The sequence below is a fragment of the Macadamia integrifolia genome, chromosome 14 (assembly GCF_013358625.1).
Source record: "Macadamia integrifolia cultivar HAES 741 chromosome 14, SCU_Mint_v3, whole genome shotgun sequence".
Classification (NCBI taxonomy): domain Eukaryota; kingdom Viridiplantae; phylum Streptophyta; class Magnoliopsida; order Proteales; family Proteaceae; genus Macadamia; species Macadamia integrifolia.
In genome coordinates, this window is record NC_056570.1 from 10301530 (window position 1) to 10318292 (window position 16763).

A 16763-nucleotide genomic window follows, 5' to 3' on the forward strand; every position below is an offset into this window, starting at 1 on the left:
AAAATATAATAAATAAAATATTGTTAGTAAAAAAAAAAAATCGACCACCTAGGTACTAAAACATGGTATGGCGTCCATGGCGACGCCAAGGCGTCGCCTATCCGTCCAAGGCGACCGCCAAGTGTGCAACCATTAGTCGTACTGCTATGGCTATGATTTACCGCCGGGACGCCAAGGCGCCGCCTAGGCGACGCCTTGACAACTATGATCGGAGCCTCCCAGGACTTCTGGACAGACCTAGAGTACCAGGAGACCAGCCTAGGACTTGAGCCAATCACAACATGGGTAGAAATGCAAGAGAGGCTCAAGCGGGAATTCTTGCCTATCACCTATAAGCTATAGTCTTTGAATGACAAATACCCTGAGGTAAGGAAAACTGACTGTGGCCGAATACATAAGCAAGTTCAATGAGTTGAAAATTAGAAGTCGTGGTCGGAAGGATGTTGAGCAGACACTTTCTAGATTCCTAACTGGGCTCAACTCCGAAATCCAGTCACGTATGCACCCCTCCTGGTGCGAGACGTTCCATAGGCCTTCCGAGTAGCCCTTGAGGTGGAGTCCTCCATGAAAACTTATTCTCAGAGGAAGAGCTTTCAAGCTGGGGAGTCCCACTTTAGGAAACCACCCTAAGGTTCAACTGGATTCCCAAAACCCCCTGCTGCACCACAACGACAATTTGACAATAGGGGTAAAGGAATCTTGGGAGAAGCACCCAAGAGCAGTGGGCCGCAACAATGCTTCGAGTGTCAAGGGTATGATCATTTCTCTAGAGAGTGCCCCAACAGGAACCTCTATGTGGGGGAGCAGACTCTTGAAGAAGGTGACCAAGAGGGTTTTCAGGACCATGAGTATGAGGACCATAGACTAAATGAGACCATATCTGATGAGGACGCCGAGGAGGCCGTGACCTTAAGCTCGGTATTGTGCGATACATGTCTCACAACCTAGGAGTAGCAATGATTTGCGGCGAACTAATATTTTCATCACTTACACATGTCATCAGGGCAAGAACTGTCGCGTCACCATAGACAGCGAGAGTTGCATGAATGTGGTCGCCAAGAGCGTTGTTGCTCGAATGGGCCTCAAACCTGAACCCCACCCCAAGCCTTACAAGGTTGCTTGGGTAGATCAGTCCACCATTACCATTAATCTGAGGTGTCTAGTTCCCCTACACTTTGCAGGATATGAGGATAGAGTGTGGTGTGATGTCTTAAAGATGGTTGTTGCCCACATCATCCTAGGTAGACCCTGGTTTTATGACTGGGATGTCACCAATTATGGGAAGTCTAACACCTGTCTTTGAGTCCAAAGGAAAGAAAATTAGGCTGACCCCCAATGCCCCTAAGGAAGTACGGGTTCTAGAACACAAGGGAAGTACATCCAAACGCACCCCCACCAAAACACTCAACATTTTAAATCAACAATTTGAAGGAGAGTGTCAAGAGTCAAAGGTGATTTATGCTCTAGTTGTCATATAGAGTAATACTGATAGGTCACGCTTATTCACTGAGGCTCTTAGAGAAGTACAACCCTTGAGGAAATTTGAGAGGTTATTCCCTGAGGAACTACCTGATGAGTTATCATCTATGCGTGACATCTAGCATGCTATTGACTTAGTTCCAGGGTCCTCTCTCCCAAACTTACCCCATTACCGAATGAATCCCAAAGACCATGCCAAACTCAAGCGGTAAGCGGATGAATTGTTACAGAAGGGATTCATTAGGGAGAACCTTAGCCCATGTGCATTACCTACCTTGATCATGCCAAAGAAAGATAGCACCTGGCGTATGTGTGTTGATAGTAGGGCCATCAATAAGATCACTGTCAAGTATAGGTTCCCTATCCCTAGACTTGATGACATGTTGGATATGATGGCCAATTCTTTGATCTTTTTGAAGATTGATCTCAAGAGCGGGTACCACCAAATTCGGGTTAGGCCTGGAGATGAGTGAAAGACAACCTTCAAGACGAAGGATGGCCTTTTCGAGTGGTTAGTCATGCCTTTTGGCTTGTCAAATGCACCTAGCACCTTCATGAGAATAATGAATCAAGTGCTTCAACCATTCATCGACAAGTTCTTAGTGGTTTACTTTGATGACATCCTCATCTACAGTGAGACCCCGTCTTCCCACTTGGATCACTTACAGAAGGTTTTTCATGTGCTTCTATAAGAAAAACTCTGTCAACCTCAAGAAGTGCACCTTCATGAGTGATTAAGTCATCTTCTTAGGGTTTGTTGTGTCAGCCCAAGGAGTGTTTGCTGACCCCGAGAAAGTGAGTGCGATTGTATAGTGGCCTGAGCCAACAAATGTCCATGAAGTGCGAAGTTTTCATGGCTTAGCCACTTTCTACAGGAGGTTCATTTACCGGTTTAGTTCCATTATGTCTCCTATCACGGATTGCATGAAAAAGGAGTTTCAATGGACTAAGAGTGTGACGAAGGCCTTTACTGAGATTAAAAGGCTTATGATTGAGGCCCCCGTCCTGCGCCTCCCAGATTTTTCTAAGGTCTTCGAAGTAAACTGTGATGCATCTAGTATTGGAATAGGTGGTGTCCTAGGGCAAGAATGACAACTTGTTGCCTACTTTAGTAAGAAACTTAATGAAGCAAGACAACTATATTCCACATATGACAGAATTCTATATGGTTGTCCAGTCATTGCTCTGTTGGAGACATTACCTTCTACAATAAGAATTCGTGTTATTTTCTGACCACTAGGCTCTGAGATGCCTGAATGCCCAAAAGAAACTAAACCAGACATGCTAAGTGGGTCGAGTTTCTCTAAGAGTACACCTTTGTACTCAAGCATAGACTTGGTGTAAAGAATACCGCTGCAGATGCACTAAGCCGGGTAAACATGTTCCTCAGTCGCACAAATGCTAGGATTCGGGCTAGTGTGTTGCTCCAGACCATGGTGTAGAGGTTGTAGGATTCGAGCGAGTCAAGGACCAGTACCTCACCTGTCTTGATTTTAGTGAGCCATTCACTTCCTTGAGTGGAGGTAACATTGTCAGTCGCTCAGACTACCTACTCCAGGAGTGCTTCCTTTTTAAAGGAATCAAGTTGTGCATTCCCAGAACTTCACTTCGAGATTTTCTGATCTGGGAATTGCATGCTGGGGGAGTTGCTAGCCATTTCAGTTGAGATAAGACCATCACCCTCGTTGAGGACCAATTCTTTTGGCCAGGACTGAAGAAGGATGTTGCTAAAGTTATGAGTCAATGTAGGACATGCCAAACTGCCAAACTGCCAAACTGCCAAAGCAAAACACGGGTTTGTGCACTCTCCTACCCGTTCCCCATGCCCCTTGGTAGGACCTTAGCATGGACTTCGTGCTTGGTTTGCCAAAAACTTCGAGAGGCCATGATTCTGTTTATGTGGTTGTAGATCGCTTCTCGAAGATGGCCTATTTCATCCCGTGCTATAAAACCTCTGATGCGTCCATGGTAGCCAAACTTTTCTTTAACGAGGTCGTTAAGTACCATGGGTTACACCTCACTATAGTGTCCGATAGGGATGTTAAGTTCACCAGTCATTTTTGAAGAACCCTATGGCAGATGATGGGCACTATGCTCTACTTCTCTTCAGCTTTCCACCCTCAGACTGATGGCCAGACTGAGGTTGTCAATAGGAGTCTAGGAAATTTATTGCGTTGCCTCATAGGAGAACACCTTACTAGTGGGGATCGAGTCCTTAGCCAGGCCAAGTTTGTATATAATAGTTCTAAGAACCGTACCACTGGTCTATCACCCTTTGAGATTTGTTCAGGATACCAGCCTCGAGCACCAATAGATCTTGTCCCAGTTGTGTCCAGTTCTAGGACCTCCCCGTCAGCCGAATCTTTTGCTCAGCATATACATGATTTGCATGTAGGTATAAGAAGATAGATAGCATTGAGCAACGATCAATACAAGTCAAAGGCAGATGTGCACAGAAGGCTACAAGAGTTTCAAGAGGGAGATATGGTGATGGTTAGAATCAAGCCGCAACGTTTTGTTAGGTGAAAAACGAGCAAACTACACGCTCGTAGCACAAGTCCTTTCAAGGTACTTAAGAGGATATGTGCCAATGCTTATGTCCTTGATCTACCAACGAGTATGGAAATCAGTAACATTTTCAACATGGAAGATCTTGTCCCATACCATGGTGCCTCTACCATTATCCCGTTTTACCCTAATGACCTTGAGGAACTTCCCTTACACCCTTGATGATATCGCTGAACCAACCCAGCCACTTCCCTCAACCTCCTTACCACCTGTACCTAAGGTCACGAGGAGAACTAAAGAAGTTGAGAAAATCCTTGATGAGAGGATTGTATCCACACACACAGGAGGCTCCAGAGAGTTCTTGGTCAAATGGCGTGGACGCCAGGAAATTGACAACACTTGGATCACAGTGTAAGAAATCCAACAACTCAACCCAGATCTGCTTGAGTACTACATGAGCCATAATTCATCGGAGGTGAATTCTTCTAAGCCGGAGAGAGATGATGGGGGCATCCACGTATACCAGCGGCGTAGGCGCAAGACCCAGCCACATATGCATTCCATTTGACTAGAGGAAAGCTAGAAGAAGGAAGAAGGAAGAAAGAAGAAAGAAGAAGGAAAGAGAGGGAGTCGAACCAGCCTTCCCAGCGCTGGGTTCAACCCCCCCTTTTCTTCCCATTCGGCAGATCCTTGTGGACCCCACCAGATCCTATTTTATTTCATTACTTTATTTTAATTCATAGTATTATTTAGTTTTTTGAATAATTAAGAAATTAGAAATTTCTTTCTATTGGTCTATTAGGTAGTTTATTATTTCAGTGATTGAGTTTCTAAATAACTCTTTTATTTTTGGTAGTTTTATTCTTTATAAGTGTAAGGCCATTGGCCATGTTTTGGTTAATGAATTATTGAATGAAATTATTGAAAGCAAAAACCCAACGTCCCTCTTCTTACAATCTTCTCTCTATCGACTCTCATTCTCAGTATCTCTCTCATTCTCGCCTCCCCTTCCTTCACGACTCTCTCTCCCATACTCTTTCTCTCTTTCTCTGTCTCTCTCTTTCTCTCTTTCTCGACTTCCCCCCTCCCTTTCTTGATTTTCATCTCTCTTTTCTGTTTTCTGTTTTTCTCTGTTGCTGCTGCCATATTGCAGCCATTGTTCACAGTCATTGGAGATTACCTCCATTGAAAAAACCCCACCTGGGTTGCTGCTGAGTTCCTAGTCAACAAGTTGGGCTGCTGGCGAGCATTACACCATCAGCCGAACCTTCCACTGCTTCAAATCAGGTGGACAGCATCTCTTTATTTTGGAGGATCTTGAGATCTTTTCTCCTCAGACTTCGGACAACAAGAAGGTAAGTAAAACCTCCCCTGTTCCACACTCATTGGCTGCCTATTATCTTCATTATCCCCCCCCCCCAACTGAAACCTGAAAATATACTCTGTTTTTCAAACCATTATTTACTGTTATCCTAAAGAAATTCATGCTGTTTTACCTTTCATTAGTTGGCTGATTTTAGGATATTGTTTGGTTTACTTATCTTGCTTAATGTCTTGATTGATTTGTGCTAAACTTAATACATATTTGATGCCATGTTCCTTGAGTAGTTTTAATTGTTTTTCATACTTAGACTAGTGTTGACTGTTGTTGCCCTATTAATCAGTCTAATATTCTTGCATGTTAAATCTGTATTTTGCTGAGCAACTGTGAACCCAACCTAATTCAAGACCGATTGAGTATCCCTTGTCTAGTGGATCGACCTCTTGTAGGAAACCTAGTTGTCTATGCCCCCCTCCCTACATCAGGATGTGGGTGATATAGTACCATGGCCGAGAACCGGTGTGGAAGCACCGTTGGCAAGAATAACAGATGTAGAACTGGTACTAGAAGAAAAGGTTTTAAAAAGTGATGACTTACCAGTCATATAGGCAGAAGCACCTGAATCAATGATCCAGGGGGTAGAGGTAGTGGTAAGAAGGGCTGAGGTACTTGCATGAGCTAAGGTGGCAGCGGATGTAGACCCACCATTGGATGTATTAGAGGATGCCTCGAGAGTGTGCAAGCACCGGAGCAACTGATTGATGTCATCGCGCAAACTGTCAGATGAATCTCCTAATGAATGCCTCAGTTTAGTATCAATGGAAGACCCTGTGTCAGTACCATCGTTTGACACTGCATGATTGGCTAACTGAGTGGCCCACTCTGGCTTGCCATGCTTTGCCCAACAAGTCTCGACAGTATGATTAGGCTTTCCATAGTAAGTGCACTGGCGAGATTCACGATGAGACGGCTATCCACTAGAACCTTGACTAACCGACCCACGACCGCGACCACGTCCACGGTTGGCAAGGAAGGAAGAATTGTCTTTGGAAGACTGATTAGGTTTTGTTGATGAAGTAATACGCTGCAGTCGCGAATAAGTGTCATTCAGAGTAGGAACAGTATCGCCTGCTAGTAGATGGCCCTTCATTGCTTTCAAATCATTATTCAAACCAGCCAGGAATTTAGAAACAAAGAACTCATTACGTTGAGCTTTTAATTTGTCAATGTCAGTGGTCAAGGGTTGGAAAACATTGAGTTCTTTAACCATTCCCCTGAAAGCACTATAATACTCTGGAAGAGTTCTGTCAGACTGGCGAAATTGGAATAGTTTCTCCTAAATATCATAGATACGGGTCATTTTCTTCTTCTGAGAGTAAGTTTCCTTCAAATCGTTTCATACTCCCTTTGCAGTAGAGTGAAACATGACATTGGCAGCAACATCTGGTTCCATACTATTCCACAACCATATTAAAATCAAGGCATTCTCCTTCATCCATTAATTATAACCCTTGTTAGATACTGGAGGAGGATTAGAAGTAGTATACTGAAGTTTATCCTTGGCCATAAGGTGAACCTTCACAGATTGAGCCCAAAGTAGGTAATTCGAGCTTCCCTTGAGCTTATTGGACATTGACATTGTCTGAGGCAGATGCAATAGTCATAGAGGTGTAGACTTGTTCTCAGCTATGAGAACCAAAAATAGAGTCGCAGATTTCTGGCTTTCACCCAAAAATACTTCACCCAAAAATACCAAGAAAAACAGCAAACCAACCTGAACCACAGCGACTGGATATCTGGCTTTCACCCAAGAGACCTGGGTTCGATAAAAAAAAAGAAGAAGATGGTTGCGGTTCATGTTCTTCAAATCTTCAGCATAGTACCAATAGAGCACGATCCATACACCAAATAAATAACTCTATGTGATTTAATCGATAATAGATGCAGTAGTAGGCGGCTGCGCACCAAAAAGGTTTAGCGCTAAACTGAGATCAGCAGAGAGGGATCTGAAAAACGACTTTGATTTGATTACAGGCTCTGATACCATGTTACAATCCCAGAGATCTGTAACTAAACCAAAGAAAAGAGAAAAGAAGAGAAGAAGAGAGAGAGAGAGAGAGGTGCGATCGATGGTACTCCCAAAAGAGAGGAGAGACCTACGATCAGTCCAGTATAGGTTGATCGCAGGTTTTAGTCCTTTACTTATATTAAAATAATGCTGAAAGTAAAAGACAATAGTACCCCCATTGCCCAATTACAAGAAAAGCCACATCACAGAAATATGAGGGCCGATGGGACCCAAAATACCCCTATCCATAGTTTTTAAGGCGCTGATGCGGTCTAGATATGGTAAGGCAGTGCTCTGCCTTATGTGAAGTGGCGTCTTATGGGGTTTTTTTTTTTTTTCAAACACATTTTAAAATTACTTGATGAAGATTCCAAATATATATTTTTTATTGGTAGGTGTATGGTTTTGTTAACACTTGAGATGTATGGGATCAGCTTTACTCCATCGAAAATAACCTAAACAAATAAAACAAAAACACGATTCACAAACAGGGTTTGGATTTTGTCAAGGGTTTTAAGAAAGGGCTTTGAGAAGGAATCAAGGAACAAGGAAGAACTATTGATCCAGGCCACCATTTTGCTCCGGCAGCGGTGAGCTTCATTCTTCTTTGACGGGAGTAGAAATATAGTGGATGACCTTAGGACTTAGGCACTCATTTTGGCATCATAGAGGTAAGTATAATAAATACTTGTATTTTTTGTCTTCTTTTCTTTATATTTATAATTTTGTTTCATAATTATGTATTTATATTATATGTTAATATGTTATGATGATTAATGATTGATGATTGATGAAGATGAACTTAGTTTATTCACTTTATTGATTTTTTTTCATTGGTATGAATATGAACCTTTAATATTTATTTAACATATGAGTAATAAGATTCAACTAGGATTTGAGCCAAATAGATTGGTTTTATAAAAAAATTACACAGGAACGCTTTAGTCAATAAGGCGACGCTTTATGCCCGCCTTATCGCTAAGGCGCTTTGAAAGACCCTCAGACGCCTCCGCCGCCTTACCGCCTTAAAAATTATGGCCCTATCGGTTTTAGAGTTTAGCGCTAGGCACTAAACTCAACAAGTATTTTGTCCTTTTTTATGGTGGGATGAGTTGGTATAAACTGTTGAAGAATAACTATTAAGGATCTATGAAAAGAACAGGAATACAAATAAATCTCTCAACTTAGGTGCCAGGTATCTCACCTCCTATAAAAAATATAAAGAAGAAGACATAAGTGATAAAAGTGAATTTAGTGATGATTTGGTAATGTATGAGTTTACCAGTTGTCATCCAAAGATAACTGACATTTTATAACTCAAAATAGTTCAGCAATGAATATGCCCAGGTAAAAGGTTAAAGCAAAGAAATTTACAAGAGCAAGCAAAGAAATTTTCAAAAAAAATGCACGACAGGAGATTGATTGGATTGATATCTGCGAAATTATTTCTTGATTATCTTCTATTGCTCCATATTCTAGTTTGAGTTTCTGTACATGACATTTGAAAATGGAAGTGCAGAAAATTTTCAGGGACAGTCAAATACTGATGGTAAGATTGTTCATGAAACTTGTGATGGATGTTTCTTGTAGATATTTTTCAAATGATGTCCAGGTTGATTAGTGAGCCTTTGCTAATAAACAACAGAGGTCCTGGGAGGTTGGAGGAATTTTAGAAAAGAAATTGGTCCTCCCATTGCCCATGCTGTAAAATGAATTACTTGATTAGAATGGTGAAGTTGATGGCCATTAGTCATTAAGTGAAGTAGATCATGATTTATTGTTAATTTTTACAAATTTATTCAGAGTTCACAAACATAATTGATATTACCTGTTAAGTCTAATCCCTTAAATTGACCTTCAGAGCAAGGAGTTAAAGATCAGTATTGTAACCCATATTGTTCCTCTGATCTAGATCGGTATGGTTCAGATAATCCAAATGATGGTTTGGGGATAATGAGGCAGAAGCATGATATTTCCAGTGTACTAGCCAAATTATGTATGGTAGAGTGGATCTGTCCCATCTCATACCAATTTAGATAGGGCAATGTGGATTAGTACCTACTAATTCTTAAACCATGTTTCAGAGAGCTAGAACTTTGGCCATCAGTGTGTGTGTGTCACATGATCACATCAGTGTGGGTGTGGGTGGGTGGATATTAACTATGGTACATGACACATCTGCACAGCATCATTATCTGATGTTGGTTCTGTGATGGATTTGGTTGGTAATCCGGTAGGATATAATTTTTTATACTATTCATTGCTTGATGTCAGTCTTATATGCTAAACTATCAAAGGTATAGAAAGAATGATATGAATTGGATTTTTAGGATGTAATGGAATCTAACCAACTCACATAGATATCAAGGACATCTGTCCATGCTTTCTATGTACTTCTGGTATTGTGCATCTGTGTGTGTGCATTAGAGTTAGGTGTATGATCAGATTGTGGATTTGATTGCTGTTCGTTTTGTTTTTTTTTTTTTTTTTTTTTTTTTTTGGGTCAGGCTAAGAATATACAATTACCGCAAAGGAAGTCCTTTAGCCATCTTAAAGTATCACAGTGCTACGGTATGCAAGCTCTTAATTCTCATGGTTCATTATCAATCTTCAAATTTCATTTTCTTATTTTTTTATTCTTTTTTCTAATCATCCAAGAACAAAGGCTTAAGTGGGATTTGTCTCCCAACTCAAAAAACTCCCCCACCCCCCCACCCAAAAAAAAAGGGTAATTTACAGTGCCACCCCTTGGCGAATGCCAATATTATAATATTATAGGAACACCCCTTCTCTTTCACCAAATTAGACTTAGACCCCCTGCCGTCCCAAATCAGACCGTTTCCCTCCTCAGTGAGAAGCACTGCTGCAACTGATGAATTTAATGGCATCAGTTACCATTTTATGGTGGCTCCACTGCTAGCATGATCAGAGACGGTGAGGATAGTTACTAAAGGTTGATGGCTGAGAGGAGAAAGCGGCTGAAAACATAGGCCAACCCAGTTAGAGTTTCTGTGGGTTCATAGCAAGGATGTGAGGAGTGAAAAAAAAACCCAGCAAATCAGAAAGAGGATATAAGATTGGGTTCGGACTAACAGAGTTGCCAAAAAACCTTATTTCCAGCATGTGGGAGTTACACTCATGGAATTATATGATAATCTGTTGTGTATGGGTGAGGGAAAGAACCCCATCTGCTTGAGGGTTTCCGTAGAAAAGTCAGTAGAAGTCAATCCATTTGTGGAAGAGTTTCAAACTTGTGTCCTCTTTCCGTAAGAAATAAAATTTGAATTTCCCATTTCCAGGACAAAGTTCTAAGACCGGATCAATAATTGTGGAGGTACTAACACTCAGGATCCCAAGAAGGAAATAAGAGTTACGATGGAGATCAGCCCGCGCTTGTGGGACTGCTAGGGTTGCTGAAACAGGGGGCATGGAAGAAAGTAACGAAGAAGAAGAAATCACAAGAAGGGAGAGAGAGGGGGAAGGACACACAAGGCCACGCAGCACTTTTCAAACAAACCCAGTTTCTTTCATTCAATTCTCAAATCTGATTTCTCCATTGTGTCACAGAAAATTTAAAGAAGAAACACCCTTTCATACAAATGGAAACTACACTAAAACAAGGAAATTAAAATATGGAAACAATCCCCTAAGTAATCTACCCAACCTGTTAAACGGAGAAGGAAAGGAAAGGAAAGGAAAGGAAAGGAAAGGTTTTGGAAACGAATTTTTTTTCTGGGTTCTGTTTTGTTTTCAAAACTCCAACCATTAAACAGGGAAAGAGAGATCAGACCCGGATGAGGAGTTGGAGAGAGAAGAGGAGACGGCCATGTGGGCTTCATGGGACTCGAGGAGAGATCGAGCAGGGGGGTGTGAGTCGGCGAGAGAGGAGAGAGACATGAAGAAAGGGAGAATCGAAGATAGGGTATGGATGGTTGATCAAGCCTTGGAAATAGCTTCCCGCCATGACTGCATCGGATTAGGGTGTCCGTTCGCCACTGCCGCTGCTCTTCACGGAGAGTGATCGCCAGTGCTCTGAACGTGAAGGTATATTAGGTATGGATTTTGGGATGGGGACTTATCAAATGGGTATATTAGGTACTTCACCTTTTACAAGGGCATTTTGGTATTTAAAAAAATATATAGTAGCTGACATCAGCATATTAGGTATGTTCCGTAACAATGACTGACGGCAAGGGGTCCGAGTCTAATTTGATGAAAGAGAGGGGGTGTCCCTCTAATAGTGGCATTCTCCAGGGGGTGGCATTGTAAATTACCCAAAAAAAAAAAAAGAGATGCAAAGAAACACTTTCTTATCCAGACATGTATGTCTTTTCAATTATCTCAGCTGATCTCGACAAAACCCTTGACACAACTACATGGTCGTGTTCTGCCATCCCCACTCCAAGGCCATTTATTCTGCTAAATCATAAGCTCCGAGTCTTTTCCCAGTAGAGAACAAGTTTTTTTGGCCTTTAATTTCTCCATTTAACACCATCAACCTGGATCTTCTAACTGGAGTAGTCCTTGATCTTTGTTGCGCATGCCCAAGCACAACTTTTACTTTACTTCTCATCTATGGTCAATGCTCCTTTGTTCTAGAAAATGATTTCTTTTCTGATTCTACATTTTATGTTCTCACCACATTCATCTCAATGTGATCAACTGGACTCATGTGTACGTTAGCTTGGATGCCCAATGTCCAAACGAGAATACTAAGAGGAGAAACATTTTGTTCATCAATTTTTACTTCTCTATATTTTTGTTCATTACTGTCAACATCCTTTACAGGTATATGAACTCTAAGCTTGAAAGCTATTTTGACGGGTCAGATTTTCCGTCCACATCTTCGTTTTGGGGGGGGGGGTGTTAGGGGGAAGTAGTATTTCACAATAAATTCAAACAGAGAGCGAGGCCTCGCAAAACTTTTTTGTGCACTACCAAGGTCCAGCCCTAGTTTAATTTTGTGGCCTGAACAATTGTTGGCTATCAAAGTGGAATCAATCCTGTTAAACATGCACATCTTTGCAGGATGGACTCCCATTAGCATCTTGCTTCCAGTGTCCAGTACTTACCCAATTTGTCTATACCTCATATGGAATTCCCACAGCATTTGGGCTTTCTGATTTAACTTGCTAGATTCTATTTCTATTCAGTGTCACTGTGTTGACAGATATCATTTTTGACAGTGTAATGCTGTATCATTCTCCACTGATTGCAAGCTCATGGCGTCCTCTTCGGAAGACACCACAGTGGCACTGTGGGAACTCTACCCTCCTCGAACTTAGCATGGAGCTTTCGTGTCTTGGGGTGATGTTATTCTGACCTGCATCACTATTGTCAAGGTCACGGCTTTTAGTGATGAAACATGGATCCTGCACTTGAACGCTCACCCTTATCTGGTATGTTGGAGAACAGAGAATTGGAGACAAAGATTACGCATTAGGGAATTTGGGTACCACCACTTGATCGTGTCTCATGTGATGGTGGGACTTACGAGTTGAGACACTGAAATAAAGGGTCTCCTTGACAGTTTCAGTTCGATCTTCGGGATCCTTTCTCTTGGGTAATCTTTCTTATCTTCCTTCTACTGCCCTACTTTTTGAGAATGTAAAGGAAAGCCTGTGGCGATGACTGCTTAGCCTGCCTCTCTACAATTCGGTTGAACCATGAGCATGAGTGACTGAACAAGAAGCCGAGTGCATGGACCAGTGATCTATGTATATTTAGCATGGTAATGGGGTGATAACTAACATTGACAAACATTTTGGTCATCATTCCGTTATCACTTTATAAAGGAATTTTATTGAGGATAGATTAGTGTACATGAACATGATTGTGGTTGTGATGGAATTCCTGCTGCTGCCAACATGATTGCATCTGTGCTGAGCTACTATAGTGCTCTCATCCAATAAATTGGTGCTGGTTCACATAAATTGGATTTTCTAGGTAAGGCCTGCCTTGATAATTGATCTATGCATGGGCATATCTAAAATTGAATACCTAATTGCCTATAATCAACAGAAACACGGAGACCTTGTCAATTCCAATTCCCAAGCATTTCATCATTTAAATGAAATGAGGACCCCTCCACTGAAACCCAAGAATAGCTCTCAATGAACATTAACCATTATAGCTTCTGTTCCATTACATTCCTTCTCTATCAATCTCTCCTCCTACACATCCTGCCATTTGCCCTAAAGTTTCTCACTGGAGACTTAAGTGTATGATGGACCCCTGAAATTATCATCCCATCCTATAGCTCTCATGTTGCTTTTCCTTCATTTTCTTTCCCATCATACTCCTACATTCACACCCCATTAATATTGAGATTTTCAACTAAATTTCCTTCATTCAAACCTCTATTTAGGAGGAATGACACTCAGCTTTTTAACAGACGATTGTTTCATCGATTAGCTAATGAATGCCCACTCTAATCAGCATGATGAACAATCATTATTCTGAGAGAGAGAGAGAGAGAGAGAGAGAGAACTATTGGGAAAAAAGGACCCTAAAGAAAGACACGTTGATACCATAAAGAGAAAACTACTCGAAAAAAGGACCCTAAAGAAAGACAAGTTGATACCATTAAGATCACTTTCATCTAGAAACAAAGGCAAGTAATTCTGGGGATCAAGAGTAGTTCTCCCAATGGCTTTTGAAGGTGGCTCTCATCCACCAGCCATGGTTTGCAAGTTTTCTACAGTCTGAACAGCTGACTCGGTTATTCTAATTTCTAACCATTGATTAGATGGATAGGATAGTGTCTGGGTTAACATTGTGCCAATTTTCATTTGACGTCTAAACTTTATGGTCTTTCATGTGTTGGATCTTATTTCTTGTATTTTCTAGGGTTGATATTGAAGACTTTACGTGCGAGCTGAGCTGGCACAAGGTTGAGAAACAAGGGGTCCATGGATAGACCCTACACAAAACCAGTGGAGGGATCTCTGTAGTGAAAGGAAAAGAGGTTTTCACCAATCAATTCCTAGAGGCTAGAAGGGGAGGAAGCAATGATACTTCATGGGCTCTAGAAAGAGTATTGTAGTTCACACCTTTGGGCTTTGGTACTTAAAGGATTTGAAAGTGGAGAGAGAGAGAGAGAGGGAGAGAGTGAAATGGAAGATTGTAAAGCCAATCTATTCATTTTTTATATTTGGCTTCACCAACCACCATCAACCATAAAATAAAAAATAAAACATTCTTAACTAACATGAAAATTTGAAGTGCGTAGAATTCTTCTTTAGACTTTTAGATTGGAGAGAGAGAGAGAAGGTGGGGGGTGTTTGAGGGAATGTTGAGACGAGTCGATGTCAAGGACCAAGACCCTCTTTGGACCCCTCAAGGATTTCCCTTTTGCTGCTTACGCTAACCTTTTATCCCACCTTTTTTTTAAGGGAGAATTATGTCCCCCTCTCCTATAGTTTGCCAAAATTACACATAGATCCAATAGTTTGAACAAATTATGTCCCCCTCCCTTGGGCTTAACGGTGTTAGTCTACCGTTAATTTTAAAAGTCAAAAGACCTCTTATCCTTTAACCAAAAGACTCTAGGCGTCTCCTCCTCTTCACATTCGTCCTCCTCGCATCCCTTTCAAATCAAAGCCTTGATATTGATGTTGAGAATAGTTTTGCAATCCGAAAGCATCAAAAGCCCAAAAATCAAGTGGCTTTTTGAAGAAAATATTGAATCTCTGTAACCCCATCGTGTTCTATTTTTTCTGGGTACCCATGAAAGGAAATCCAGTTTTTATCTGACCCTTTTTTGCATTTTAGAGTTATTATAGATCTAATTCCGAAATCCTTGAAATTAGCTTTAACAAAGACGGCACTTGGGATGAAGGAAATGATGATAATCTCGATTGGATTTCGGAACTGCTTGATCCCGATGGTGGCGAAACAAAAGATTCTGACGATGTAGTGTTTCTGGGCGAGATTTAGATTTCCAAGCTTACGGACAAAGCAAAACCGATCTCTGTGGATGTTTTTGATGATGATTGCACTATTTTGGAGAGCAACCCTAATAATCCAATTGCAGTTGAAAATGACTCAGCGGATGGATTGGATGAGTTGCTTATCACCTATAGTCCCCATTGCAACTAAACCATGTCCAAGCCTTGTGGGCTTCTCCTCCTCGCATCCCTTCTCGACCATGACTCAGCTGCTATAGGTGTAAACTACAGAGCAAATGGAAACAAAATCTCATCTCCCAGCCAAGTCACGTCTTTCCTCAAAGAAAACACTATCATTGATAGGGTTAAGCTCTTCAACGCTAACCCCGATTTCCTCCATGCTTTCGTCAAAATCGGAATCGTTGTCACAGTCACTGTCGGCAATGGCGACATCCCTTCTCTCACTAATCTTGCCACTGCTCGTTCCTGGGTCACTGCTAACATTGCCCTTTTCACCCACAAACCCTCATAAACCGCATCGCCATTGGAAACGAAATCATGGCCACCGGTGATAAATACCTCATTGCCAAGCTCCTTTCAGCCATGAAAATCCTTCATAACATTCTTACACTCACCGGGATCAACGACATTCAAGTTTCCACTCCTCACTCTCTTGGTATCCTTTCCTCCTTTGAACCACCTATCGCAGGAAAATTTCGACATGGGTACGATAGAGTAAGAGCTACAAAAACCAGAAATCATAGTAAGGGTATAGAGGGAATCTCACCATAGTAAGGGTATTTTGGACATTAAATGTTATGCTATTAGGTGACATCATCAACTAACAGTCCCAATTTAATAGGAACTAACGAATTGGACCAAATTGTAAGAATCTTAGAAAATCTATGGGAAGGGGACGTAATTTGTTCAAACCCTTGGATCCACGTGTAATTTCTGTAAACTATAGGGGATGGGGATGTAATTTTTTATTTTTTTAATTAAGAGAAAGGAACTCCGCCTGTCCATGGCCCCTAAATGAAAATAATGTGTGGGGGCAGTTGGGTCTTTTTACACCCAACTGTGTCTAACCGTAAGGAATGCCTAATGGGCATGATTTTTTTTCCTTTTTCGTATTTTTTCATTTATTTCATACACAATGATAAGGGAAAAAAGGGTGCTCCATGGTAGTGATCATAGCCCCCAGGACAAGCCCCTCACTCGGTGTGTAAATGTAACAGAGGTTCATGTGCGCGCACACACAAAAAGAGAGAGAGAGAGAGAGAGAGAGAGAGCTATCAGAGTCTCATGTGTTCTCCAATGATCCGGTCCACCTCATGACTGGAGGAAATCAAGGGCTGATCAGGACCAGCCACACCGTCATACATTATCAACCCCCGTCCCTCCACTTAGGCATCAGACCAACTTCATTATAATGTATCCTATTATATAATAGTACTAACTCTTCCCCTCTCCCCCACCCCCACCCCCACCCCCACCC

The 16763-nt window shown here is 41.5% G+C and overlaps 1 protein-coding gene across 7 annotated transcripts in view; it reads left to right on the forward strand.

The window, feature by feature from the left end:
• Nucleotides 1-13309, forward strand: part of LOC122061639 (protein DECREASED SIZE EXCLUSION LIMIT 1) — a 53233-nt gene extending 39924 nt beyond the window's left edge. For 5 of the 7 annotated variants that reach the window (XR_006134696.1, XR_006134701.1, XR_006134698.1 and 2 more), the window contains 2 exons: nucleotides 9884-9947; nucleotides 12563-12634. Coding sequence is in view for 1 of the 7 variants with exons in the window: in XM_042625044.1 (XP_042480978.1) it covers nucleotides 9884-9947; nucleotides 12563-12661 (163 nt within the window). In the remaining 6 variants the exon portion in view is untranslated. Of the gene's footprint in view, nucleotides 1-9883; nucleotides 9948-12562 lie in introns of those variants that run through there. The other 2 variants (XM_042625044.1, XR_006134699.1) reach the window with 2 other exon arrangements.
• Nucleotides 13310-16763: the final 3454 nt, after the last annotated feature.